This window comes from Pelecanus crispus, chromosome Z (genome assembly GCF_030463565.1).
Source record: "Pelecanus crispus isolate bPelCri1 chromosome Z, bPelCri1.pri, whole genome shotgun sequence".
Taxonomy (NCBI): domain Eukaryota; kingdom Metazoa; phylum Chordata; class Aves; order Pelecaniformes; family Pelecanidae; genus Pelecanus; species Pelecanus crispus.
In genome coordinates this window covers 37,560,502-37,586,228 of record NC_134676.1, presented here as the reverse complement: position 1 = coordinate 37,586,228, position 25,727 = coordinate 37,560,502, and the positions used below count along the sequence as shown (strand labels likewise).

Genomic DNA, 25,727 nt, shown 5'->3' with positions numbered 1-25,727 from the left:
TTCTTAAAGCTTCTTTAAGAAAGGCTTCTCAAAGCCCTTCTTAAAAGCCACCTACAATTCATTAACAACTTTGGGCTACATATTGAAATAGATAATGCACAGCTGCACCAAATGGGAGAGAAAATTGTCAGGACATTTACCATCATGATTTGTTGCTTACATTGCCACTTCCACAATAACACTGAACTATTATGCTTTGGAAAACAGTGACTCATGAGGGAAGAGTAAGTCCATTTACTGGCAAAAAAATAAGGCTACAGATTAGGCAGCAAGCACGTGGCATGTAAATGAAATGTAGACCAAGGCAAGTAATCACAATCACCCCAACCTAAAGTTTTCATAAAAGTGACATATATGATGGTTTACAAATGTAATTTCCTGTCTTCCAAATACTTCCTGACACTGCTGTAGAGCCTATCTACAACCAGTACTACTTCTTTAAAACAGGCCTTTTGCTCCTTTTGTTTACATAAATACATACATTTATGCATCTTCTTTCATGTCTGAATGCTTTGGGGATGCTCTTCACATATTATGCTCAAATCAATATGCTTTTGTAGATGCTGAGGGAAACACCACATCTTATTCTGTGCTCTTGACTGTAATTTTCTGATCAGTCTGTTTTTAAGACACTTTTCAACAAACCCTTTTCTCTTCCTTAGAACCAGAATTAGCATGCTATCTAGCTTTTAGCATAGTTTTTAAAAGTTAAAACACAGACTGAGAAGTTTAGGTCAACAAAGGGTTTTTGCTGATCAGAAGTAATGAAGTCCCCAAGTTCTCATAACCAGTCTGCTGGTTTTTTCTTCCTTCCAAATCAAGTTATGGTAGACAAAGGCTTTCTTGGATCTTACTTTTTGACAGCCAAGTAGGATCCCAAATATATATATTAATGGGACTTGTGACCTTTCATTCATTTATAGAAGCACTAGATACTTTTTTGTAATACATTCTTCTTCATGCCTGCATAGGTATAACCAGATAATGCAGTGAAACATTCAAATCAGGTGAAGCTTATTTAGCACATGTCTAGGGCAAATCCTCCCACCCTGTTTATAAGTGTATTGCATACAAAGAACAGATAACATACCTTTTCACACAGATCAGTAAGATGACACTGAGACTGTGCCAAGTACCTAAGGGACTGCAGATGCTTCACACACTAAAAAAGCATTTCAACTTGATGGGCTGTATACATTTCAGACACTACAAACCAACTATTTCTTTCCACAGCCTCTGCTCCCTCTGCTTTCTGTAACATTTGCTTTACTTACTGAGATTTCTCCAAGATATATATAGTGGATCCCCTGGCTCTTGGTGGAGGTTGGTATTATCCCACAGAAGATGGATGTATACTAGCTTGCTATCTTGAGCAAGAGATGTCAAAGGAAGCTAAAAAACATGAGGAAAGGGAAAAAGTTTTAAAAAAATCAGTACAGTCTTATTATTTAAAAAACTGCTCTTTTACTCATCTTGTAAACAAAAATATGTTTACTTTATTTATCTTGAATCTAACAAACAGGAACTGTTGATGTCTTCTACAGGAAACTGCACTCAACCAGAGCAAAGTCACAAGTACTGCAACATTTAATTGCCTTTTCTAGTTTAGCTTAACATATGAAGACCATTCAGTTTTCTACAGGTATCTGAAGAAAATATTTATGAGTATGTATCCAAAAATATTTTTTGTGCACCAAACACATTACTTGATTTGTACCACTTATCATGCCACATGTTAGTATCTTCTGACCTGATTAAGAGTTGGTGTGCATGTCTATGTGTTGTTCTTCCCAACAAGCAGAAAGAATCTATATTTGCACACAAATATGAACCATTTATTTCCATTAAAGATATATGGCACACCAAACAATACTTCCATAATTGTTTTATAAAATTATGTGCCTCTGGAATCACTAATAAAATAAGAATTAGTAGGCAAGAAAATTTACCACGAGTGTGTCAATTTAAAGTAGTGATTACAAGAGACTATGTCCCATCTTGTGGTTTTCCCTGCTAATGCGTTGTATTTTTCCAGTATAGAATCACAGAATCATTTAGGTTGGAAAAGACTGCTAAGATCATCAAGTCCAACCATTAACCTAACACTACCAACTCCACCACTAAACCAATTCAGGGTAGAGTAGTAATTTCATGTTTCCTGGCTTGGTGGCTGGATTATTTTTTAATGAAAGTAAAAACTAGGAATCATTAAGATTGGAAAGGATCTCTAGAGATCGTCAGTCCCACCATCAACCCAACACCACCATGCCTACTAAACCGTGTCCCAAAAGTACCACATCTACCCGTTTTTTGAACACTTCCAGGGATGGTGACTCCACCACCTCTCTGGGCAGACTGTTCCAATGCTTGAGTACTCTTTCCATGGAGAAATTTTTCCTAATATCCAATCTAAACCTCCCCTGACACAGCTTGAGCCCATTTCCTCTCATCCTATCGCTAACTACTTGGGAGAAGAGACCAACACCCACCTCAGTACAACCTCCTTTCAGGTAGCTGTAGCAAGCGATTAGGTCTCCCCTCAGCCTCCTCTTCTCTAGGCTAAACACCCCCAGTTCCCTCAGCTGCTCCTCATAAGGCCTGTGCTCCAGACCCTTCACCAGCTTCATTGCCCTTCTCTGGACACACTCCAGCAACTGAATATCCCTCTCATACTGAGGGGCTAAAGTATGCTTTAGATTTCATTAGTACTGATCTTCAACTACGTTTCTTGGAAAATTGTTCTTGGTTCTAGGTGGGTAGTCTTTTGAAAATTGAGGGAGAGAATTTTAAACTTCAAGTACATACAGGTAGATAGGAAAATACTGCTTTTTTATGTTCATCATATACAAATACCTATTGAATTTGTTATTTACTAATCAAATAGGTTAAACTTTGCTAATCAAATAGGTTTCAGAAAAACATCTGCTCAAAATGGGAAAAGTAAAATACTCAAAAGATAGCATCCATTCTACATTCTTTTGTTCTATTCATATAGTAATGAAACTCAGTGGAATTTGAATAGCAAAAACTGTTAGTAGAAAAGAACAAAAAATATTGACCAATAGCTTAAAAGGTTTATATACTGAAGTATGTAACCCACACTATGTGGATTACAATGTATTGCAATTTGTGAGTTCTCCACAGACACATCTTGTTTCCTTCCATGTATCAGCTTTCTCTTTAATGAATCTTACTCTCTGGCTTTTTAAAAGAGAACAGCTTGACTAGAATTTGAATGCTGTTTTCACTCATGTTCCTTCAAGATTCCTTGTGGAAAACAAATCTATCTGCTTGTATTATAAAAACCAGGAAAAAAAACAGGAACCTAGATCCAAGCTACTTAAAAACTTAGCGCAGTTTTTTTGAACCAAACTCTCAAATTTAGCTTACTTTAATATCTGTAGTTCTAATATGAAGAAGCCACTTACCTGCACTCCATCATTACAGTGTTCAGATGTTAGAATGAGTCCAGGTAAGTTGCTAGGTAGATCCAGCCGTCGGAAATACCAAACTAGGTTCCAGAAAATTATGGGGTGTTGATTGATGAATTTGGACGTATGAATTACTTGCTCTCCCTCATTTTCCAACAGTGACTCAAGCTCCTTACGCAGTACCAAAGGGCTCAAGTAGGGTACAGATACAGGGAGAGGGTTAGGTCTTTTTATTAAAGGATCCTAAAACCAAAACAACACACACAAAAGAAAAATTGCTTTTTTTACAAAATCAAAGATTTTTCTTCCAGAAATAATATTCAGGATTACTTGCCCTGAAAATCCCCCATTGCAGAGTTTTTTTTGATATTTGGAAGAAGCCCCTGGAAGTACTGAACACACAGTAGCTTTAATAGCATCAGCAGTTTTGACTTCAAGTTCTTCAAGTTTCTTAACTTCAAAGAACAATCACCTAAGTTCTCTCTATTACGTGAAAAAGAGAAAATGCTGATTTGTTATAACTTGTTCCTGACTGTGCAGTTTCAAGCTATCTAAGCTGGTACTAAGCCAGTGGCTATGGAGATTGCAGAAAAATTTCAGTAATTACATCAGCTGTGGAACTGAATCATGAGTTCACATGTTAAGACAGCTTCTTACAAAAAAAAAGCACCAGGACACAGGAGAAACACTTTGTTTCACCTGCAAGAATAATGTAATAGTCTCAACACTATCTCTTCCTTCTTCCACCCACTCAACAGGTAAGCCTAACAGAACATAGAGGAGTGTAAGTAAATGTGTGGAAAAGGAACAAACAAAAGCAAATGCTCTCGCAACAGTGTGTTGTTTTCACTATTGTGTTTAGTCTGCTGTAGAAGTTGGGTTACTTTTAAAACAAACTTCCAGTTTTAGAAGGAAAAGACTAGCTTCATTCTGCTAGAGAGAACATTTCAAATCAAGCAGCACCATTTGTACAACGTACTGAAAAAAACAATTTTAGATTAACTGAACCAAGATTTTTTTTGTCATAAGAACATGAAAATATGGTTGGTCATTCCCATTCCCCAAATGGACAAGAAGCTAGTAGTAGAACATTATTCATTTTAAGTTCATTGCATTCAATATTTTGCTGTCAACTGAATGTACAGCTTCAAGACTTACCACAACTTCTTGCAAACTATTTGGAAGACTAGCTGTTGAAATGCCATGAGACGGTCTCTGGGAAAGATCAATGTTTTGCAGTGGACCTCCAACACTGTGGCTCCGAGTCAAGGACACTCCCCTTTTTGGTGGATTACTGGCAGATGTCTTCATGGTTCTGAGATCTTTACTCTGTTCTTCTGCCACATCACTGTTTGGATTTTAGAAGAGAATATGCTAATATGAAACTATTCAGCATTCCTATGGCAACAGGAAGGAAGCAGAGAAAGGCTGCCAAGTAAGTATCCCAGCCAAGCTTCTCTATTAATAGGGAATCATATTTGCCCAGTTAGCTCCACAGTTTAGGGAAAACAAAACAAAATGCCTCTCAGAACAGCATAACCATCCCTCCAGAAAAGCAGCTAGGTATATCCTAAGACATGAATCTGAAAGCACTGCAGTTCTGTATAGGTATCGCTCTGGTATAGCTTTACCTTGCTTAGAAAAACAGCAACATACAGTTTTGTCAACACAAAAAGACTATCTTGTTCTGACTATGCTCATTTTTACTTCCTCTTCCCTTTGTGTTTACTCTCTAAATGTCATAAGCAGAGCAAAAATATTATAGAAAACTACTTATAAGTTGCATGCCAAAATAATTGGAAAAAAAAAATTGTGTCAAACTCATCCAACAAGATAATTTAAGGAAACTCCTATTACAGGCTTGTCAAATTTAACCCATACAATCAAGCTGCTTGCAGATCTGGGAATATTCATTTTGTGCCCCTTATAACTGAAACAATGGATAAAAACAATTCAACTACAATACAGAAGAAAAAACAAGTGAAACAAAGTATCTGCTTCCAAATAATCTGCAAAGAGAGGGTAGAGATTAATTCAGAGGTAACCTTCACTCTAAGTGTGATTTTAGTTAAAAATATGACACCAAAGTAAAGAGATTAACATAAGCAATACCACCTTTCATTTTTAGAGTATTAAGACTATCACATCAATTTAAATTTTAACAGTCTGACACAGCCATTTGCTCATTAGCTCACAGGCATTGATACTCAACAATTCCAAACTGAATAATGATTTAAAAAAACCCTATTACAAAAAAGTCAACAAATCCCAGCAAAAAGGTCACAATTCATAGCAGCACTATTTCAGTTCCTCCCTCTTCCAACATGACACCTTTTCCTTAATGCTTCTTTCCTCAAACTGTTTTAAAAGTGGTATTGTTTTTCAGAGCTTCAGTTTTACATCAGTATTATTTGTCATAGAACACATGTTCAGTACAAGTGTTGAGTGCTCCAAGAGCTTTCTCTCAAAAAAGAGTGTTCCAGCACATGGACTTATTTTTCCTCATAATGCAGTGTCCTTCTTGTTAAATTCTAAACAGAAAGAAAGGAGGAGTATTACTTAAATTTCTGTGTCTCTTTAAAAGGTAAGTGTGTTCTAACAATACTGAGTAGAAGTTTTACCTATTACTCAGTAGTGGATGGACCTGAAGATTTAGTTACCTCTCTAAAACCCACTCATTTAGTGGAATGAGCTTAGTTCAAATTGATAAAAGCACGCTTAAAACATGCAGAAACAATGAGAGGAAACAGATGATCATCCAGTTACAACTGTACTTCTCCACCATATTTGGTAAATAAGCCAACCTTCACTTCAGAAGTAGAGGAGAAACACTGGAAGTGTTGATACATTTCTGACAGAACAACCCAGTTTTACCTACCTCTGCTCAGCTGCAGAGCTAGTTTCTTCAGCTATGGTGTGGCTGGACTGTGGGTGATCTGAAAAACTGATCAAGTCAGCAACAGCTGGACTGGACAACATTTTCTGCTCAAGGGGATCCGTGGTTAATGGAAGGGTACCACTCTGTAAACTATCTCCTGAGGTACTTTGCTTCAGGAAAAAGCTGTTACAACACGAATGGGAGGGGAGAGAAATACAAAGGTTAAGATGTAAGCATAAAGTCATTAAAATAGTTATTATTTTCTATATTTACTGTCAAAAAGTAGCAAAAATAAGGAAACACAACATTAAAAAGCTTAACAACAGGACACAAACTTCATCCTACTCTCTCCACTGTATCTTATATAGGCAGAGTAAACGAACACATACAGAGATTTGATTTGCAAAATAAGAAATCCTACACTAGATGTAAGTCATTACAAGTGACCTTAGTTCATCATGGTTCCCAAACAATATATCAATAGCTGACACATCACTGAAAATGGCTGTTACTGTAAAGTGACTTTACAGATTAGGAGACCATACACCATTATAGGCACAAGATAACAGGAACGTGTCTTGCTTTGCTAAGGTTTTTTAAGTACATAGTCTACAGATGTTCAGTTTCAGCATTAGATAACACTAATGGAAGCTCCGTTTCACAGCAACAACCACTACAGTAAGAATCCATTTTAAATTACCTTAAAGTAAGTTCCAGCCTTCACAGTGCAATTAAAAGAGGTAAAAATAGTAAGCAGAGAAGCTTAAATTGGAGAACTACTGCAGAAACAGTAAGCTGGAGCATCTGTAACTAAAACCTGTTAGTTTATTTACTTCGGAAGAAATTCTTTGCTGACAGATTAAAACACTGCTTTATATACTTTTAAAAAGTTCATGATCCATTAGCTTTGTTTTAAAAGCTAAACAAAACAAAAACACACACCTTCTGTACAGTTATGCTTATAAAGAAAATACAAAAAGAAAAAGTGGTAAAAAGGCAACCAGCTCTTTGCTTTTTGGCTGTTTTACAATGAAACTCAATAGTTTACGTGACTTCTAATTTCTTTCAGTACAATCATGACCATCGAACAGGCAGTGACATTCTTCTGAACTTCTAGACAAAAATACTGGGAGATCCTTTTATGAAAAAAGTATAACCATGTACAAGTGCAAAGGCAGAAAAAGAGTATCTATAAAACCCACTAACCTTGCAGAACCACGTAGGTCTTTAAATTCAACATTAAGTAAAGGTAGGAAGGTACTTTTACAGAAAGGGCAGGTAGTGTTCAAGTTTGAATCATCTGCTGTCCATCCAGCCATAATTTCTTCATCATAAACCAAAGCACCACAAACTCTACATTGAGAGCAGCTTGACATCAATACCTAGAACAGCAAAGAATGAATATTATCTGTCTTGTTTCAGAGTTCTTTTATAATTTGCTTTATAGCCTTAGTATCCACAGGAGCTTAACAGGTATCAGAATGTCAGCTGGGAGGCATGAGTTCAACACTACTTACTTGCCATACTCAGAGTCATCTTGTCCGCATAAGTCTTACCTATAAAATGCAAATACTAATAATTTATTTTTCTTAGGTATTTTGAGACCTGGAAGAAGCATAACCCTGAAATGCTACTAATCCAGCATTTGCCATTGCTCGCTCCTATGAAGCCTTCAGCATATATGAATTGTTTTGAATTGTGTAAGTAAATGCATGTCTGCTTCTCCAAAAAAGAAAAAAAAAAGCCAAACAACCAAACACAAAAGAAACCTTTATAGTGATGTGGCTGGATGCCAGGTGCCCACCAAGCCACTCTATCACTCCCCCTCCTCAACTGGACAGGGGGAGAAAAATACAACAAAAGGGTCATGGGTCAAGATAAGGACATGGAGATCATTCAGCAGTTACCATCACAGGCAGAACAGACTCGACTAGGGGAAATTAATTTATTGCCAAACAAAAGTCAAAGTAGGGTAGTCAGAAATAAAAAACAAATATTAAAACACTTTCTTCCCACCCTTCCCTTCTTCCTGGGCTCAACCTTACTCCCAACTTCTCCACCTCATCCCCACAATTGGAGCAGGTGGACGGGGAAAGGGGGTTGCAGTCAGTTCATCACACGTCTCTGCCACTTCCTCCTCCTCACTCTTCCCCCCTGCTCCAGCATGGGGTCCCTCCCATGGGAGACAGTCCTCCACGAACTTCTCTGATGTGGGTCCTTCCCATTGGCTGCAGTTCTTCATGAACTGCTCCAGCACAGGTCCTTTCCATGGGGTGCAGTCCTTCAGGAGCAGAACGCTTCAGCATGGGTCACCCATGGGGTCACAAGTTTAGCCAGGAGCCTGCTCCGGCAGGGTCTCCAGCCCACAGGGTCACAGCTTCGTTCGGGAGCATCCACCTGCTCCGATGTCAGGTCCTCCACAGGCTGCAGGTGGACATCTGCTCCACCGTGGACCTCCATGGGCTGCAGGGGCACAGCCTGCCTCACCATGGTCTGCACCAGGGGCTGCAGGGGAATCTCTGCTCCGGTGCCTGGAGCACCTCCTGCCCCTCCTTCTTCACTGGCCTTGGTGTCTGCAGGGTTGTTCCTCTCACATATTCTCACTCCTCTCTCCCAGCTGCTGTTGCGCAGCAGTTTTTTTCCCCTCTTAAATACATTATCAGAGGCACTACCACCGTCACTGAATGCTCAGCTTTGGCCAGTGGCTGGTCTGTCTTGGAGCCGGCTGGAACTGGCTCTATCAGACATGGGGGAAGCTTCCGGCATCTTCTCACAGAAGCCACCCCTGTAGCCTCCCTGCTCCCAAAACCTTGCCATGCAAACCCAATACAAGTGGAAAAAACAGAAAGTTGTTTTTTACCTAATAAAAGTCTCATTACCAAACTAGATTGAGAACAGGAGAAAAGAAGGTAAAAAAATAATCCTGTTCTTGCTGAAGAATGGTCTATAATCCTTATTTTTTAGGCTTCCTCTTACTTTGTTTCACTCTCACAGGAAAAAAAAAAAATAAAAACCACCACCAAACACAGCATGTAATACATTTTAGATCAACACAACATATATTTTAGATATTTGCTCAACGGCAACATTTTTCTTTTACTATGCTACATCCCTTATATAATGCAGTGCAGAATTTTGAGAAGTTTAGAACACCAGAAGATCAAACATAAAAGAAAATTACATGGGACCTAGCAAAATAACTCTACAGCCAAAAGAAAAACAACCAAGACAAATGCAGTGACCATTGCCGATGTATCTGAAGTCTGAAAGGACCTACAAGTGATAGCTGAAACAGAGAGACATACTAAACCATTATTGTGCTGGGTTTGGCTGGGATAGAGTTAATTTTCTTCATAGCAGTCTTTATGGTGCTGTGTTTTAGACTGGTGACCAACTCCATGTTGATAACACAACAATGTTTTAGCTATTGCTGAGCAGTGCCTTACACACCACCATGGCCTTTTCTTTCTCATTCTATTCCCAACCCAGAGAGGAGGCTGGGGGTGGACAAGAGGTTGGGAGAGGACACAGCCAGGACAACTGACCTCAGCTAACTGAACAGATACGATAAAGCATCACGCTCAGCGATAAAACTGGGGCGGGGAGGGGGGCAGTTTTTCCAAGGTAGCTGTTGTTTGGGGTGTCATGGTACTGACTGATTTTCTTTGTATCACTTATTTTTTGTTGCCCCCCTCCTGTTCCGCACCCCTCCCCCCAATTCACTTATTAAATTGTCTTTATGTTGACCTCCAAGCTTTTTTCCTTGCTTCTGCCCTTTCAATTCTCTCCCCGATCCTGATGAGTGGGGAGTAAGCAAGTGTGTGGGTGAGGGCTTAGCTGCTAGCTGTGGTCAACCCACCACAATTATTTAGTAATAACACATAGTTTTCATAAGCCGGGACACACACACACCCCCCAAAAAACTTGAAAAAAAAAAATCTTGTTTCCTCTCAAATTTCTGTCTCATTTCAATTTTTGATCCTTCCCTCAATTGTCTCATCTCTCTATATACGACAGATATATAAAAGTGTTTAACACACTTTCCTTTTTTTACAGCTACTTTTAGCCCAGGGTGTGACGGTATCAAGCATCTTTGCAGTAGAAATATGGAAAAAAATAATTTTGAAAAATCCAAGCACAACCCAGCTAAACAGGTAATTAATGCATACAGTAATATTGAATAATTATATCTTTCATCTATGAGTTTATTAATCTTACCTCCATTGCATAGTTCTGGCAAATGCTGGATAAACTAGTATTATGTGAAGAGCTGTGCTCTGACTTCTCAGAATCTAGAACTTTCATACTTCTTGGGAATGAAACTTCACCTGTACAGAAAGAGTTGTTTGGGTCTTGTATTCAAGGAAAGAGAAATTCATCCATTCCCAAAGAAAATAATTTCTGTTCAACCAAGACGGAAAATTGTACTAGAAGATCTCCAAAGATACGTGTAGCTCTGTAACTTCACTGATACTATAATTACAATATAGATAAATATAATTTTTGTGATTAACATTTCAAAGTAATTTTTGTCTAATACAATATTTCACAGACTGGTAAAGAAAAAAAAACATCAGTGAATAAAATCTGAAAATACAAAGAAAGAATAAAGAATGGCAAAGAGCAGTAAGATTGCTCAATATATATACTCAAAAAAGTTGTTCAAGATTTCTTGAATGATACATCCATATGTAAATAGCAAACAGAAGGATAGTACCAGGCGAGACATATGGCACCAAATATGCCATTACTGTGCTTAAGTTCTCCCTGGATAACATTGCAGTAAAACAAATAATCTTTCTTAGGTAAAGCTGGGTTTTAGGGTTATGAGCTTTGCCTGGGAGAAGGGGAAAAGGAGTTGCAATATATTTACCAGAAGGATATGGCTGGAATCGGTTTTAGGAAGCAAAACTATCAGCATTACTTCCTCTGACAAGCCCAGTCAAACTTTCCTGTTCAAAAAATCACCACCAGAGTTCCCTCATCATAAAGGCGGCTCCTCTGCTTCTTCAGCTAAAATTTATATTTGTGAACAAAGTTTACATATCCTGTTGGCGGCTGCCACTCTTTATAGTTAGTTCTTATAACCCTCCTAACTAACTGGAACCAGAAGATACTTTGTCAAGATTTTGCTAGACAGGGCCAGCTCATGTCCGGTCCCCAAGATAGTTCTTCTCCTCTTGATGCAGATAGCTTTATGATATTTGCATCATTGAAGTACTGCAGAGAGAGCTAAACCAAACCCCCAGCTGGTTCAGCAACACATCTTTTCCTCAAAACAAGAATCAAATCTAATTGAATCAAATCTGAACTGAAAATGATAAGATTTACTTCATCTAGTTTTAGAACTGGGTGGTGGGGGCAGGACAATTTAGCAACATATATTCATCAATTATTTACCTTCACAACTTCAAATCAACTATACATCCAATACCTCCTGTTCCAAAGTAAGCTGATGAAGTTTTTGTGTGTTGCTTTGTTTTTTTGTGGGCTTGGGGCTGTGGGGTTGGTTTTGTTTGTTTGTTTTCGGTTTGGTGTCCCCCCACACTCCCCCAAAAGATTTGCCTCTCTTATGCAACTATTTGCAGTTCTTGAACACTGCTCTGCTTTTCTGTATTAATATTTCAAGAACTTTCAGGGTATTAGGACTTTACATGAATGAGAAGGTGTTCCTGGCTATAACTAGTTAAGAATCTTCTATCACATACACAGAGGAAGTATTTTTACAGTTAAATCCCTGTATTTTGTATCAACTTTTTATACATTCAATGAAGAGAGACGCATTAGCTATTTGCTACTGCAAGAGAAGAGTATAGAATGGAAGTACAGATTTGCTTGTCTTTATTTTAAGCGCTTGAAATAATTTCAGATTACCATAGCTTCCACTGTTATGAATGATTTCACACATAATAGTTTTCCCTGTTTGTTATATTATAAACAAGTCATGAGGGGGAAACAAACAAACAAACAAAAATCTCACCTGCACTGTAATGCTGTCTTCCTGCATCTCCACTGCTACTGCTACTGCCAAGACTAGTAGTGCTTTGTGCAAGCTCATTCGTAATTAGCCCTGGGACTCCAGTTCTTGATGACGGATTATCTCCTAAAACATTATCTTCAAAACCAGCAGGGAAGTTAAAGTCTGGTTGACTGTTTTTTTCCTTTAGTAAAAGAAGAAGAAAATTAGCATTTTTGAGTACTTCCAGATCCATTATTTGACCTCCATCTTTATCTTAATGAATAAATAACTAAAGTAGCAGATTCAGATGAAATCCTCATGTAAAAAATTTATTAGATGTAAGATAAATCTATGCAACCCCAAAAAGAACAGATACCAGACAAACCAGAAGGATATTGGAAAAATGAAAGGCTTCAACAGTGAAAATACTTAGCTGAGGATCAAACAGTGACAAAGTGACAGGGATATAAACATCTTCATTACAGGAGAAACAGAAAAAATGATGCAGAAATTGCGATTTGGCAGACATTACACAAAATGAAGGAATTACCAAAAAAAGTCCAAGTTAAAGTAATATTTTCAGAATTGAAGACAGGAATGAAACATACCAGCTGAAATGATGCAGCAATAACACAGTCACTAAGACACAGGTTGTGGCAAAGTATAATAATTGGGATATTAAAAAAAGGAGGTTGCAGAAATAAAAGAGGAGAGAATGAGGAGATCCTTGAAGGAAACTGAAGTAAGTCACTTTAAGGTGATTATGATGTGCCATTAAACAAAATTCTACAGAATAGGTCAGTATAATAGAAAGGAACACAGGAAGACCTAGGTCACAGGAAAAAACACTCAGGAAAGAAAGCAAACCAGTGACTTTTCATTGCCACAGGCAAAATCTGGTTAAAAAAAATTAAGAAAAAAAATTTTTTTTTTAAATTTAATAGAAAGGCCCCTATTAGTAACATCAGTTAAATTTGTTTCACGTAGAAATAAAGCCAGACAGCTATCTTCCCCTTTCCCACCTTTTATGGAGGTTGGGGAAAGGAGGGAGAATTTGAAAAAGGGAACAAGAAGCTATCTTAACAGCCTGAAGAGGGCAGACAAAAGATCCTTAAAGCCAAACACCAGATCAAAGGATTAACTGGACCAAGCAGAGGCCTTCCTAATAGAGAAAGCTGTGTTTGGAGGCACAATAGCAAAATGCATATGGAAAAGAGGAAGTTATAATATTCATCCCTCCATCTCCTCTTTCATTCATGTCATTGTACTCTGAAATGTTTTACTCTGAAAAAGACTCTGTTAATCAAGTGCGCTCACACAAGAATGATAACATTTAGTTTCCAAATTCCTGACAAGTGAATTTACTAGATCTCAGGCTGTCCTTTACTACTTTAAATTTTAATCCTCACCAACCTGACTTCTTAGGTTTGTGATTTGTTTTCACAACCTTTTCTTAATTTTTAAAACAAGACAGACAGTATGATATCATTTAAGATGAGATAATTTTGTTCTTACTAGGGTTTCTTGGTGCAGATTCTTTAAATATAAATAAAAATATAAATAAATAAATAAATGGAGGGTTAATGTTGACAACAAAGTCAAAGTTTAGGTTTACTGCATCAAGACCATTTAACTTGCTTTGGTCTGAAAAGGTTTTGGTTTTTTTTAATGACAGAGGAAAACTCCACCATGTATAAAATACAATTTTTATTAGCTAATAAAAACCAATACTTAAAAAGTACCATCTCATGAAGCAATCTTCTGGACACAGACGTTAACCCTCTAACTTTGTCTCCCCAAATTTTTCATATTGAAAAACACTTGCCTCATCATCTGGGTAGCTATATGCTGAAGTTACAACTCCCCACATCTTACTGGCCACATTGGCAGCCTGCTTCATGCCTGATTTCAGAACATCCATTTTTGGTCCAGACAGTATATTGTCTAACTTCAGATTGGATAAAGTTGTTACGACAGATCCTAATGAGCCATGTGGAGAAGAACGACCTAGTCCTGTCAAAGATGAAGACCGCTCCTTTTGAACTCGTGGATGGGTTTGTTGCTTTGGTCGTCCAGTGAATGTTTTGGATCTAGAGACAGAAGGACTTCTCCGATTTTCGTAAGGCTCGGGGGATGGCAGGACAGGATCCAAAGGCAGGCTTGACCTCCTTTCTTGGGAGTGACCAAGTGAATCAGAGTCTTCTGCTTCCCTATCTGTCTTGTGCAGTTCCATGCTGGGAAACTTACTACCCAATGGGTTCTTCAGATTCATATAGCTCTCTATTTCATCTGCCAAATTACGTGCTGCAACTGGTGACACCAACTTTTCTTCAGGTTCTGGATGCCTTGGTTGCACGCTGTCAGTAGCCAGCAAAGATAAAGGGTCCAAGCCTACTTCAACATCTTCCCTTTCAATAGGCTTAACCACTCCATAAAAGCTATTCCTTTTAGTAGTTGCATCTTTGGATTCTGGTTTCTGGTTTTTGGACTCAGCTGACTGTTCAAGGTTCATGCCTTCTACTGTGGTCATGTTTTCATCTCTTCCATTCTCAAGATGCTCTTGCCCTTCCCCAGGTTCTTCCAGCACTGGTGAAGACCTATGCTCCAATTCCCAATCACTCTCTGTCACACAACTCCAAGTGCCACTTATGCCAGAAACCTGCTGGTCAACAATAGTTTCAAAGCTGTGGGATCTATTCATAAGACAGGGTGAAGCTTTGGCCCCAGATAAAGCTGCTGTTAGGATCTTGGCATCTGCTCCCATCATTATTGCTATTTCTTTAGAATGCAAGTCCAAGCTGCCTTTTTTAAGCAGCATTCCTGCTCTACTTTCACTGCTGAAACTGCAGCTTCTCTCTGAAAACAGTTTCTGCCTCTTCTGTCCTTTTTCACTTGTTTTCTTAGGAGCAACATCACCAAAGACTACATCTTCAACTGAATCCTGAGTTATGAACAGTGGGCTAGAACCAGTTTCTAAAAGAGAAAAGGCATTAATATGGTATCCATAGCCACCAAAAATGTTTATTTCTGGAAATCATGTGAAATGTGACAACTTGTATCTCCTTACCAGTGAGAAGAGTGGGAGCACCACAATCTCAAGTTATCCATTAAGAAGTTACATTAGTATTAACAAGTTATTTTACTGGCTGCAAAGGCATCCTGCAGATCAAAAATCATCTGCTCTTTGACTCCTTGAAGTCAAAGCCTTTTATGGCTTCTACCTCCTTTCCCTGTGCCAACACCCAGCAAAGAGCAGGTACTACATCCATGAACTAAAGGAAAGGACAATTATAAGTAAACATTGCTCTATATTTTTTTTCCAGACCTATATTCACAGATCTATACATCAAACTCCATTCTGGTTCTGAAAGAAACCTATCGTGTGTCTGCACAACACAGAAGCATTACTCTGTTTATGACAGAGCCATATTAGAAAAAGCTAATTAAATTTAGCATGTGGAAGACATAAACTAATCTTATCAATATTCCTATTTCCTCGGGGGAATTGGAAATATTTATTGCCTAGGAAGCTGTGTTAGCTAGGCAAAACCCTCCATAAGTATGGGAATTCTACTATATTAGGATCCCAACACAGAACCTGATGTACCATATCCACTGCTGGAGGATGTTTGAGTCTCACATCGATGCTGCTTCCTGACTAGTCATCAGCTCTCAGAATTGCCAGAAAGATTCTGGGCAACTTCTTGTCTGAGACTCAATTCTTTGCTATCAATCCGCACTGAAGCTGGACTATATTGCCTTAGTCAAGGACAGGCACAGAGGCAGAAAAAAAAGAGCCCTGAGATTTAGCTTTTATATATCCATAAGTCTTTCTCATCGTAAAGCTCCAGATATGTAAATAAATTTTGTATGGCACAAAGACAACATGCATTGTTCCCAGGTTATACATTGGCAATGTAAGCCACAGTAATAACAAGACCTGTCCAAGGTCAGCGAGGTTTAGGTGACAAAATCAAGAGCAGAAACCCTAATTTTCTTGGTTTTCTAGTATATAACTGAAACACTCTCAGTGCGGGACAGGGAAAATCTTCATTTCAATCTACTCAACAGTGATTTTCAACCTTAGAATCCACAGGTTCCTTCTAAGTCACCTGCAAAGGATAATGGTGGAAAGCAAACGTTGTGTGAGATATCTGCACCTCGAATAGAAGTTTTGTTTCTTTTCATAGCATGAACAAGATTGAAAAACACTATAGCACGACAAGATCAGGACTTTAGCAAGCTCTTTTTCACCCAGTGACTCACCACCACTGCTCTTCCTTCCACTGCTATCAAAAATGCCAGATGGAACTTTCACAATACTGTTACCCCAAGCAGGTGGGTCTGTTGGACTATGAGTTTCTATATTCAGCTGTTGCTTTTCATCAGATTTCCCAGTGCAAACCTCTACAAGAAAGAGAACGTGAACTTTAGTTAATTTAACTAAATCATTTCATTTGCACTGTTATGGAAAATATAAACTCAAACACTGTTCCCGTATGCAATTACAACCTGAAGGATCATTCCTACTAGGTACTGAGCATTTCCTGGAAAAAATACCCAGACAGATGACAGTCAACAGTATTATGCTTAGCTGTTCACAAGGTTAGAGCATATGCCAATTTCTTCCCTTGGTATTTTTTCAACTAACCAAAGTAGAGCAGAACAGCAGTTCTCAGATTTTCATGCAGGACTATTTGTCTAATGACAACTTTAGAAGCCCTAACTCACATTAAGGATCTAGTAACACAGATATGAAACAGACTCAGTAATGAGAAAGTCAAAATACAGAAAAACTAAGGACAAAATCTGAATAGAAGACAGGAGATGACCATATTTTCTACAGCTGCGAAGAGTTCGTAGGAAAAATTAAGTGCCTTTTATTAGGTCAACTGGTACAGCAAAAAAACAGGTCAAGTTCTCAAATATACAAATGAGAGGAACAGAATACAAAATACAGTGTGCCCCAGCACTTGTCCAATTTTTCTATCTATATTACATAAGTCTAATAAAAGGCTATTTCTACCTATATGTATTCCACTGCTATTACCTAAGGCACAGAAGTAGTCCACCACAGTCACATGTTGACCTTGGCAACATTATGAATTCAATACATTATTTGTAGTAGTCTGATGCACGAAGTAGATTTATTACAAAAAGCCTTCATCAATGTAAACATGCATACTTAACCTCCTATTAGGTCTTCAGCTTTAGAAGAAACATCTTTCTCTACTTGTGTTTCAGTTGCATGAAGACTATCCCCATCATCTCTTAAAAGTTCATCCTTGGATCCGTAGCCCTGATCTGACTGACCACCTGTTTGAAGGAATACAAACACATGCTTCAGATGTATTTTTCTTTCCTAAATTTGTTTTTCAATAAGAAAATAAAAGAACTGAAATTAATTTGTTTCACATATTGTTTCACCAGAGAAGTTCATAGTAAGATCACCAAAATGCCTAATCTGTGCACAGATCTGCTTGGTGATAGTGACAGCAGAGATAATTAGGCTATACAATCTAAATTTACTTTTCTAATTACTACATTAAATACAAGTTATTCCCCCAGGAACACTATATGACTAACTACTTTTAATGCACTGTATCTCCCTTCATTCCTTTCCCTTCTCATTAGCATGAAATATTTCATTGCTGGGCAAGCTAAATTCTCAAATGCATCTACACAAGAAATTTAGACAAGTGCAACAGTAATTGAGCAAACTTCTAACAATGAATACATCCTTGACAAGAACTGTACCATAAACTGTGCTACACCTTTGTGCTATAGTGCAAACTATAGAAGACAATAGAAAAAAGTAAGAATCTGAACATTTAAAAGAAGCCTGTTCCTCCATGATACCAGTTACCCTTGACAGCTGTAACTCATTCTTTTAAAAACAAAACAAAACAAAACAACCCCCCCCCCCCCAAAACCCTCACACCACTTTAAAGTAGTCCAAAAAGTCTGCCATAGGAAACAATCTAGAAACTCTTTTCTTTATTTTTATCTGAAGTGCTGCTGCATATGCAAAAAACCAAAAATACTACATGGGACATATCCCACGGGAACATGTTAAACAGGATTATTTATATGCCTTAGAGTACCTATTAGAATACATGATAGTATTTAAAAAGATCAAAGTGTAAGTTACTGAGTGTGAAAGGTATTAGGAAGTTCCATAAACTTGAGCAACAGACATATTTTATCTACTATATATTACTGCTGTTTATTTTACCAAAGAGCAAACATGTAAAAAAGAATTAAATTTAAACGTTTGAGCAGCCATCAATTACTACATTTGGCTACTATATTAAAAACCTTTTATACAGAAAAGTAAGTTCTGACATTCTTCAGTCCTTATTTTCTCTCTATCATAATTTCAATAATGTTAGTATCCCTGCTTTGCACAGAAGTAAAAACACCCTATCAATAAATGGGTGAATTACCTGCAGAAGCAACATTCAAGGGTAGAAATAATGCACACGTGCATCCAAGGCTTCACACCATATAAGTCTGCACCCCACACCGTGATAGCCAAGGACAAATGCAGCACCCAAGAGACAGCAAAGAGGAAAAAGCAAAGCAACAAAGAGCAGAATGAAGGGAAGTTCAGTAATCTAGGCAGGCATATCAGGCGAAGCACAGGAATCAGACTCAAAGTTCTCTTTACAGAAAGGCTCAAGATATTAAAAACATGAAGGGTGTGCAAGAACCATTTGTACATTAAGTTTTGAAGTACACACAGAAAGGAAGTTTAGTTGAGACTGCACAGGTAGGATGTAATCAGTACTAAAGGAGATAGGAAGAACCATCAATTTTGTCTTGCCATCTCAAGTGACTAACGTCCTGTGCACTCTTTTTACTCCAGTTTGTCTGGAAGAGCGCACCCTGCGTTTAAAGGCAGAGTTTTCCTCCAGCTTATCACCTACCTTTCCATTCCCAGGGTGTCTCACAAAGACTGTATGACAGGGTACAGATAATTTCTATATTTATTTCCAAGTTTAGCAACTACTATTAAGAAGCTTGAATATGGGCTTTAAAAGCATAGTTTACTATAATGAAACATAACATACTAATTCCAGGAATGCTAATTAGGTCTTTCTGGATTACTATCAAGGAGCCACATTTTAAAGCTTTAGCTTCAAATCACTTCCGCAACTTTTACTCCTTTCCTTTAATGCAGAGAAAGGTTTTACTCACACAGACTATCATTTATTCTATGAATAAATGACAACATGCAAAAACTGAACAGACTCATATGTCAGAGACTTCATACCTTTTCTGAAGATTAGAACAAAAAGCAAGGTTCATGAGACCCACAGCAAGACATTTATTCTAACGTAACAGTACTTCTGCTATGGTTCACTCTAAAGAAGCAGCATGATCCACAGTAAAGGAGTAATATTCAACAACAGTGTATTTCGTTTTCTTTACAAAGTTTAAGTCTATACTTCATCCTCTACAGGCTCAAGAGGGGAAGGTGGTGGTTGTGGAGGGAAAATCAACAGGAGACTAGAAAATTTAGCCTTTTGGGGGACTGTTAGTAGTGAAACCCAGCAGAATCTAGTACCTGTGCTAGAGTGATTATCAATGGAATCAAGCCTGACTAAGTCACTGACGAAGAGAGTGTGCTCCCCACTGTTAGCATCATTAGAACTATCCACGCTACCATGGCTCACCATGTCCCCATCACTTCCACCTGTGGTACTCCGCAGAGCTAAAGACATGAACGAGAGCTGGTTAGTAAGAGAGGATTTAACTTTTCAGGTTTTTAAACAACTCTAACCTCTTCAGACAATAGTAAATACTTTTGCTTGCACATATAAAATAAGAATATGAAATTCTAGCACAGAATTTGACAATTAATTCTTCAGTGTGTGAAAGACATTCCAGGACTGTTTCAAGCATCGAGTTGGCAATTATCAATTTTTACACACTTCAGGAAATATCTTCCACTTGTAAAAGCCACAGTGTTAGCTGCAATGCCTCAGAAAGCATGTCATGCTCTTGTTCAGCAGAAATAAATCCATTTCAACTAACTCATTACCTGATATCACAGGTACTCGTGGGCTCTGCGTTGATTTCTTTAAGCACTGCCTAAATTGTGCTGTGCCACGAACTACATTTCGTACCTTTGTCCACAGGAATATGCCACTGCGGTTACTGCTAGGCCAAGGAGACTCTAAAACTGCCTACAGAAAGAGACATTGCAATAACAAAAACAGTAAGAAAGTTAGACTAGGAAATACAGTACAGTGAGAAGCTTTTCTTTCCATTCTCAAAAAAGGCATTTCCTGTCAACCATGTGAAGAAGGGCAAGTATTTGAGGTTTTATAAGCTGTTCCCTTTCATGAGCTGTTTCCTTTTATCCCACAGCTCTGGATACCATAGCTGAGTAACAATGAACAATGGATGAAGATTTCTTTAAGTAAACAAGGTGGATTTTGTTCTTATTTCTATACTTCAGTAGCAACAAAAGACCATATTAGCACCTCTTTTCCTATTACTTTACATAGTTTACTTTATTGAGGAGTTTCACCAGCATATGACAGGAACTTGGAATCAAGGAAAAGAGGGGGAGGCTACTTCCACTAGCCTAATTCCAGCCTTCATCCATCTTGGATCCTGCTACCTTAAAGGATACAACTAGAAACAGATGGTTTTGACATGGAAGCAGTAGACAGGTTCCATAACTTGGAAACAGAAACACTATAAATGTGTATTTCAGCAGAGATTTTGGTTAGCCAAACAGCACAGGAATGTAAACTTAACAGTGTAAAACCACACAGTGTAGATCCAGTGAACTGTAAGCATGTCCAAAATGATTGCTTGTCCAACAGAATCAGCAAATCCAAGTGAAGAGCTGTAAAAACCAATCTTTAAAATCCTGTAGCATGTTACGGGACAAGGGGAGTGACAACAGCAAGAGAGACATTGGTCCAGTATCCCTCATCAAGACTTCTCTTACCTTATTGTAATAACCATAGGTGATGGCATTTGGCTGTATTCCAGCATTTTTCATTTCAAAGAGGACTCTCACAGCCTGAACAGGCTGACCCCACAGTCCACAGAGCTGCATTACAACCCTGTAGCAGACCTGACAAGATACAGAAATGCATAAATGGAGTGATAACAAGGATTTTGAAACAGCTTAAGTTGTCCTCTGATTTCCAACTTTTACACATGTAAAAGGGAAAGCCATGTGAGAGCAGCTACTCAGTACATAACACTCAACAGCCAGAAGAGGGAGCAAAAATTAAACAGGAAATCACACGAGCTGAAATAACATCAGCAGTCACATTGTTGAGAATGCTGAATTTTTTCCACTCGGCTCTTCTGTTTGTGAAATAAAGGAGGGAAGGAAATGCCCACACAAAAAGCAGGATAACTTGCTGCTGTGTGCCTGTGGACACTACTGAAAGAATGGTATGCTGCACACAAATCCATTATTCCTTCAGTTCAGTAGGGCTGCAAAACATTAATTCAAAGTACATTTAAAAAATAGGGATATTCAAGAATTTCCTTCTTGAAGGAGTCTGGGAGAAGACTAGCAACACTAAGTTGGAGTACTTGACACAGCTGACACTATGCTGGTGATGAAAACAGAAGTGAATTTCCAGTTGCCCTAGTTAAGCAGACTTCTTTGAGATCATTTCAAGGTGGCTTTAAAACAGGTCAAACCCTAAGTATGCTTAACCTGGTGGCGGCGGTGAACTGTTCCATGTTTATGATAACATTTTTTTATTCACACTTGCCTCATCTAGTGGTTCCACATCAGTTTTCCTCATTTTAATTAGAACATCGTATGCCTGCTGCAGTGCTTTGACCTTGGGATGTGCAACTCTGATGTAGGCTGGCAGACAAATAAACCATAGGCTGTAACTATGACTGAAGAGACACTTAGCCCACTGGGGGGGGCTTACATAGTACTTCTTAGCTAATTTATGGGCTGTTTTTATCTCCTGTAAGGGTGAAACAAAACAAAACAAGAAAGCAGACAAAAGATATAACATCCTGAATCTAGTAGCCATTACTAACTCAGATGCTGACTTCCTAAAAGTAAGCATTTAATAATAATGGACTAACATTCAACTGAAGCTCCCTTTTTACTACTCTCCTATTATGGCCCTCTGCACGCAAAAACTAGCATCAGAATTAATCGTCTTTTTTTTTTCCTTCCCCATTAAAGTTTAATTTTAATTTCCTTTTATTTTATATTACAATCTAAAGCTTAAAAATGGGTTTAACAGTAAACTGTAATCTCAGATGCTAATCTGTTTATTTGTTGCCTTCTGTTTTTTTCTTTCACAAGTGTTCATTCTCAATAGTTACAAAGACCTAACCTCTAACAACATTAACTTATAGTATAAATAGGTAGTGGTAATTTTACCAAAAAGCTTCATATCTTTCAGTGTTCACACAGTGATTACAACAAGACTCATCTGACCTGTTTTGTCCTCTTTGCCATGAGTGCTGGACTATTTGAAATGCTGTTTCCAGCTGGGTGTCTGCTGAAGGACAGCTTGAGCTCCTGTGGCCTGTCAAAGAGCTTGAAATCTAGTCGTGGGAAGTTTTTATAGCTACAGAAATGATTAAGAGAAAAAAACAGAAAAGAAAAGCTTTTCACATACCTGCTGATAGAAGGAAAGCCATACAAAGACAACTTGCATGCAAAGAATCGACAAACAGACTAATGAACCGGGGCGGGGGGGGGGGGGGGGGGGGGGGGAAGAAAAATAAAAAAAAAAAAAAAGGAAAGAAGATAGCAAGATCCTTTTAGTCTTATTCACAAGATATCACAAGAAAGTGCCTTGAACATTAAATATCCATAGGCAATGGAAACAAGAACAAGACTGCCATCGATATCATGACAGTCAGGGAAGCACAGATGATGATTAACAAGGACAACAGTTGGAAACAGAACCTTTGTGAACTCCAAGAGAGACAGGAAGGAAAAAAAAAAATCATATCCAGAGTGTCTGAAACTCCACACTTCCTGCACAGGGCTGAAAAACACTGAATGAAAGAAGTCTAAAAAGTGGAGTGGGTATTTTGTTCTTTTGGTTCATCAGCTGCAGATTAATAGTACTGGGCAGATCCACTACCCATCCCCTGCCATTCCCACTGTGAAACAAAGTGCACTGCAGTTGCTACGAAATACACATAAATGCCTCAAACAGGAAGAAAGACAATGAATACATGTAGAGAAGTGTAACTATAAAGTTGGCAAGAAGTTACTGAAAAATTAAAACCAAAATCCACATGCCCGCAAACACACATAAAACAGACTTCTAGAGCTTCAGAAACTTACCAGAATCCAGGCAGTTTCTATCTTTTTAAAGATTCTTCTGACCATTATATTATGGCAAGTCTTGCAGCAAGATGAAACATCTGCCCTGCTTAACATCATAAGCATTCTAGTTTCACTACATGTAGCTGTTTAACTTGTACCTGTACTTTGGCACTCGGTCCTGTCCATCATCAGCAGGAGGTTCTGGTGGCATTATGAACACTGTGTGTTCACTTTTTTGTGACTCATCAAGCTCAATCAACCGTGCATCTTCGATGGAATCTACATCAACCTGAAAACAGAGTTTGTACTCTAAGCACAGAGTTTGGCTTTGGGATAAAATGTCCTTTTTAACATTAATTATGTTAGTATATGTAAAAATATATTTAATATATACTGCATTTGATTATTTATATAATACATAAAATAAATTATATTTGTTCTAATTACTCAAATATCAAGTCAACAGCCTTATCTTTTACTTTTTATTTCACAATCAGATATCCCTAAATGTTTTGAAGGGCAAAGTACCTTCTCTCCTTTTTCTGTTCCTTTATCTGGAAAGAGCTGGGAGAAGAGGGAAAAAAAAATTAGTTTCTTCTCAACTCAAAAAAAATCCTAAATAATTCTATCAAAGCTGTGTCATTTACCGAAATATTAAATAAGAAACACTAAATTTTCATACTACTGTAGAAGCAATTAATCTCTTTTTCAAATACTTCCTTTGCTGAAAGTAAGAAAATACAGTAATCAGCATGTTTTCAATCTGTTGACATTATCTACTAAATACACAAAATCCTAAATCTGTCAAAGGAAAGTGCTTTCATTTAGTTTAATTGAAGGAAACTGCTGGTTTGCAGATATTTGCAATATGACAATTTAAGTATGCAACACATTAACAACCTGCAATAATATCAAATTATTAACAATATTAAACAAAGTATACTCTAGATGCATACTCTATACCCCATACTCAGCAGAAAGAAAAATAAAGGCAAAGAAACTTTTAAACACTTATTTTGTGGTCTGTTTACAACTGTTAATTTGATTGGAATCAATACTGAATCAAAGATTCATTCTGTAAGAACTTGGTATGAAAATGAAGGTTCTGCCCAGAAAAAAAATCATATATATACACTTTAAAAATACATACAATACTCTGGCGCCTAATTTTTATACTGTGAACTTGGCATTTTACAGATGAAGCTGTAAACTCAGTAACCCATCTAGACCAGAAACATGCTGAAGAGACTTTGTTTCAAAAAACAAGAACGGCTTACAGCAATCTTTCTCATACAAAAGAGAAGCAATGGAAGGGATCGTATCTATATAAATCAGTTTTGACCTCAAGTGGAGCACTAGGCATGTTTTTGTGTTTTAAGTTTAAATTGCATGAAAAAGAGCAACACTGCAGACTAACATTTAAAGGGAAGACATGGATGGCATTGTGCTGAAGTGTCAGCTACTGGTATTTCTGACATGATCTTATAGCTTGACATCCTACAGGGCTTTAATGAAAGTTTCCTGCACAAACATAGAAAATAATGACCATGCAAGAAGATGAAGAAAATGACTCAGCAATAACCACCAAGAATTCCAATCCCTCAAAACACTTGCTGCAGAGGGTATTTACCTTTACAGCTAAAAACCAGGACAATAACACAAAACGAACAGAAGCATATAGTTTAATAGTATTGCTACATGTTTTTCACCTTTTCTATGCAGTCATCAAAAAATGCCAATCCAGTATCTTTGTCACTCACAAAACTGCACTCTTCAATAAAGCGGCTGAATATTTGCGTTTTGGTCAGATGCGTGTAGAACTTTGTATAGGCACGGTCTCTGCTTTTTAAAAATCCTGTTATAAAAAGGAACACACAACTAAATACCATTTATGAGTTCCATAAGAAATTAACATATAAAGTGTCAATGTAAAATATTTAAAGTGCTAATACATGAAGTATTTGCTTTATCAATAACAAATACTACTTATCACTACTTGCATTTAGAAGATTAAAACAACAGCTTTTTTTTTTTAATAATTATTTTTCACTATAGTTAACAATACTCAGCAAGGAATCACCCCCATGAAATCTGCTCACTGTGTTTGTTAACTTTTTGTGCAAGAAAAAGGAGATGACAACCTCGTACAACAGCAGAAGTATCTAA

The 25,727-nt window shown here is 37.7% G+C and overlaps 1 protein-coding gene across 10 annotated transcripts in view; it reads right to left on the bottom strand.

The window, feature by feature from the left end:
- The window catches only part of DENND4C (DENN domain containing 4C), a 55,280-nt gene that overhangs the window by 3,925 nt on the left and 25,628 nt on the right, over positions 1 to 25,727 (bottom strand). For 2 of the 10 annotated variants that reach the window (XM_075727147.1, XM_075727156.1), the window contains 18 exons: positions 25,271 to 25,416; positions 24,090 to 24,125; positions 23,720 to 23,850; positions 22,716 to 22,848; positions 22,024 to 22,230; positions 21,237 to 21,365; positions 20,316 to 20,460; positions 19,839 to 19,985; positions 17,459 to 17,584; positions 16,541 to 16,675; positions 14,094 to 15,241; positions 12,290 to 12,470; positions 10,528 to 10,637; positions 7,516 to 7,691; positions 6,310 to 6,492; positions 4,590 to 4,779; positions 3,429 to 3,674; positions 1,275 to 1,392 (listed from right to left, as the gene is read on the bottom strand). In XM_075727147.1, coding sequence (XP_075583262.1) covers positions 1,275 to 1,392; positions 3,429 to 3,674; positions 4,590 to 4,779; positions 6,310 to 6,492; positions 7,516 to 7,691; positions 10,528 to 10,637; positions 12,290 to 12,470; positions 14,094 to 15,241; positions 16,541 to 16,675; positions 17,459 to 17,584; positions 19,839 to 19,985; positions 20,316 to 20,460; positions 21,237 to 21,365; positions 22,024 to 22,230; positions 22,716 to 22,848; positions 23,720 to 23,850; positions 24,090 to 24,125; positions 25,271 to 25,416 — 3,687 coding nt within the window. Of the gene's footprint in view, positions 1 to 1,274; positions 1,393 to 3,428; positions 3,675 to 4,589; positions 4,780 to 6,309; positions 6,493 to 7,515; positions 7,692 to 10,527; positions 10,638 to 12,289; positions 12,471 to 13,686; positions 13,689 to 14,093; positions 15,242 to 16,540; positions 16,676 to 17,458; positions 17,585 to 19,838; positions 19,986 to 20,315; positions 20,461 to 21,236; positions 21,366 to 22,023; positions 22,231 to 22,715; positions 22,849 to 23,719; positions 23,851 to 24,089; positions 24,126 to 25,270; positions 25,417 to 25,727 lie in introns of all 10 variants that reach the window. The other 8 variants (XM_075727150.1, XM_075727153.1, XM_075727148.1 and 5 more) reach the window with 7 other exon arrangements.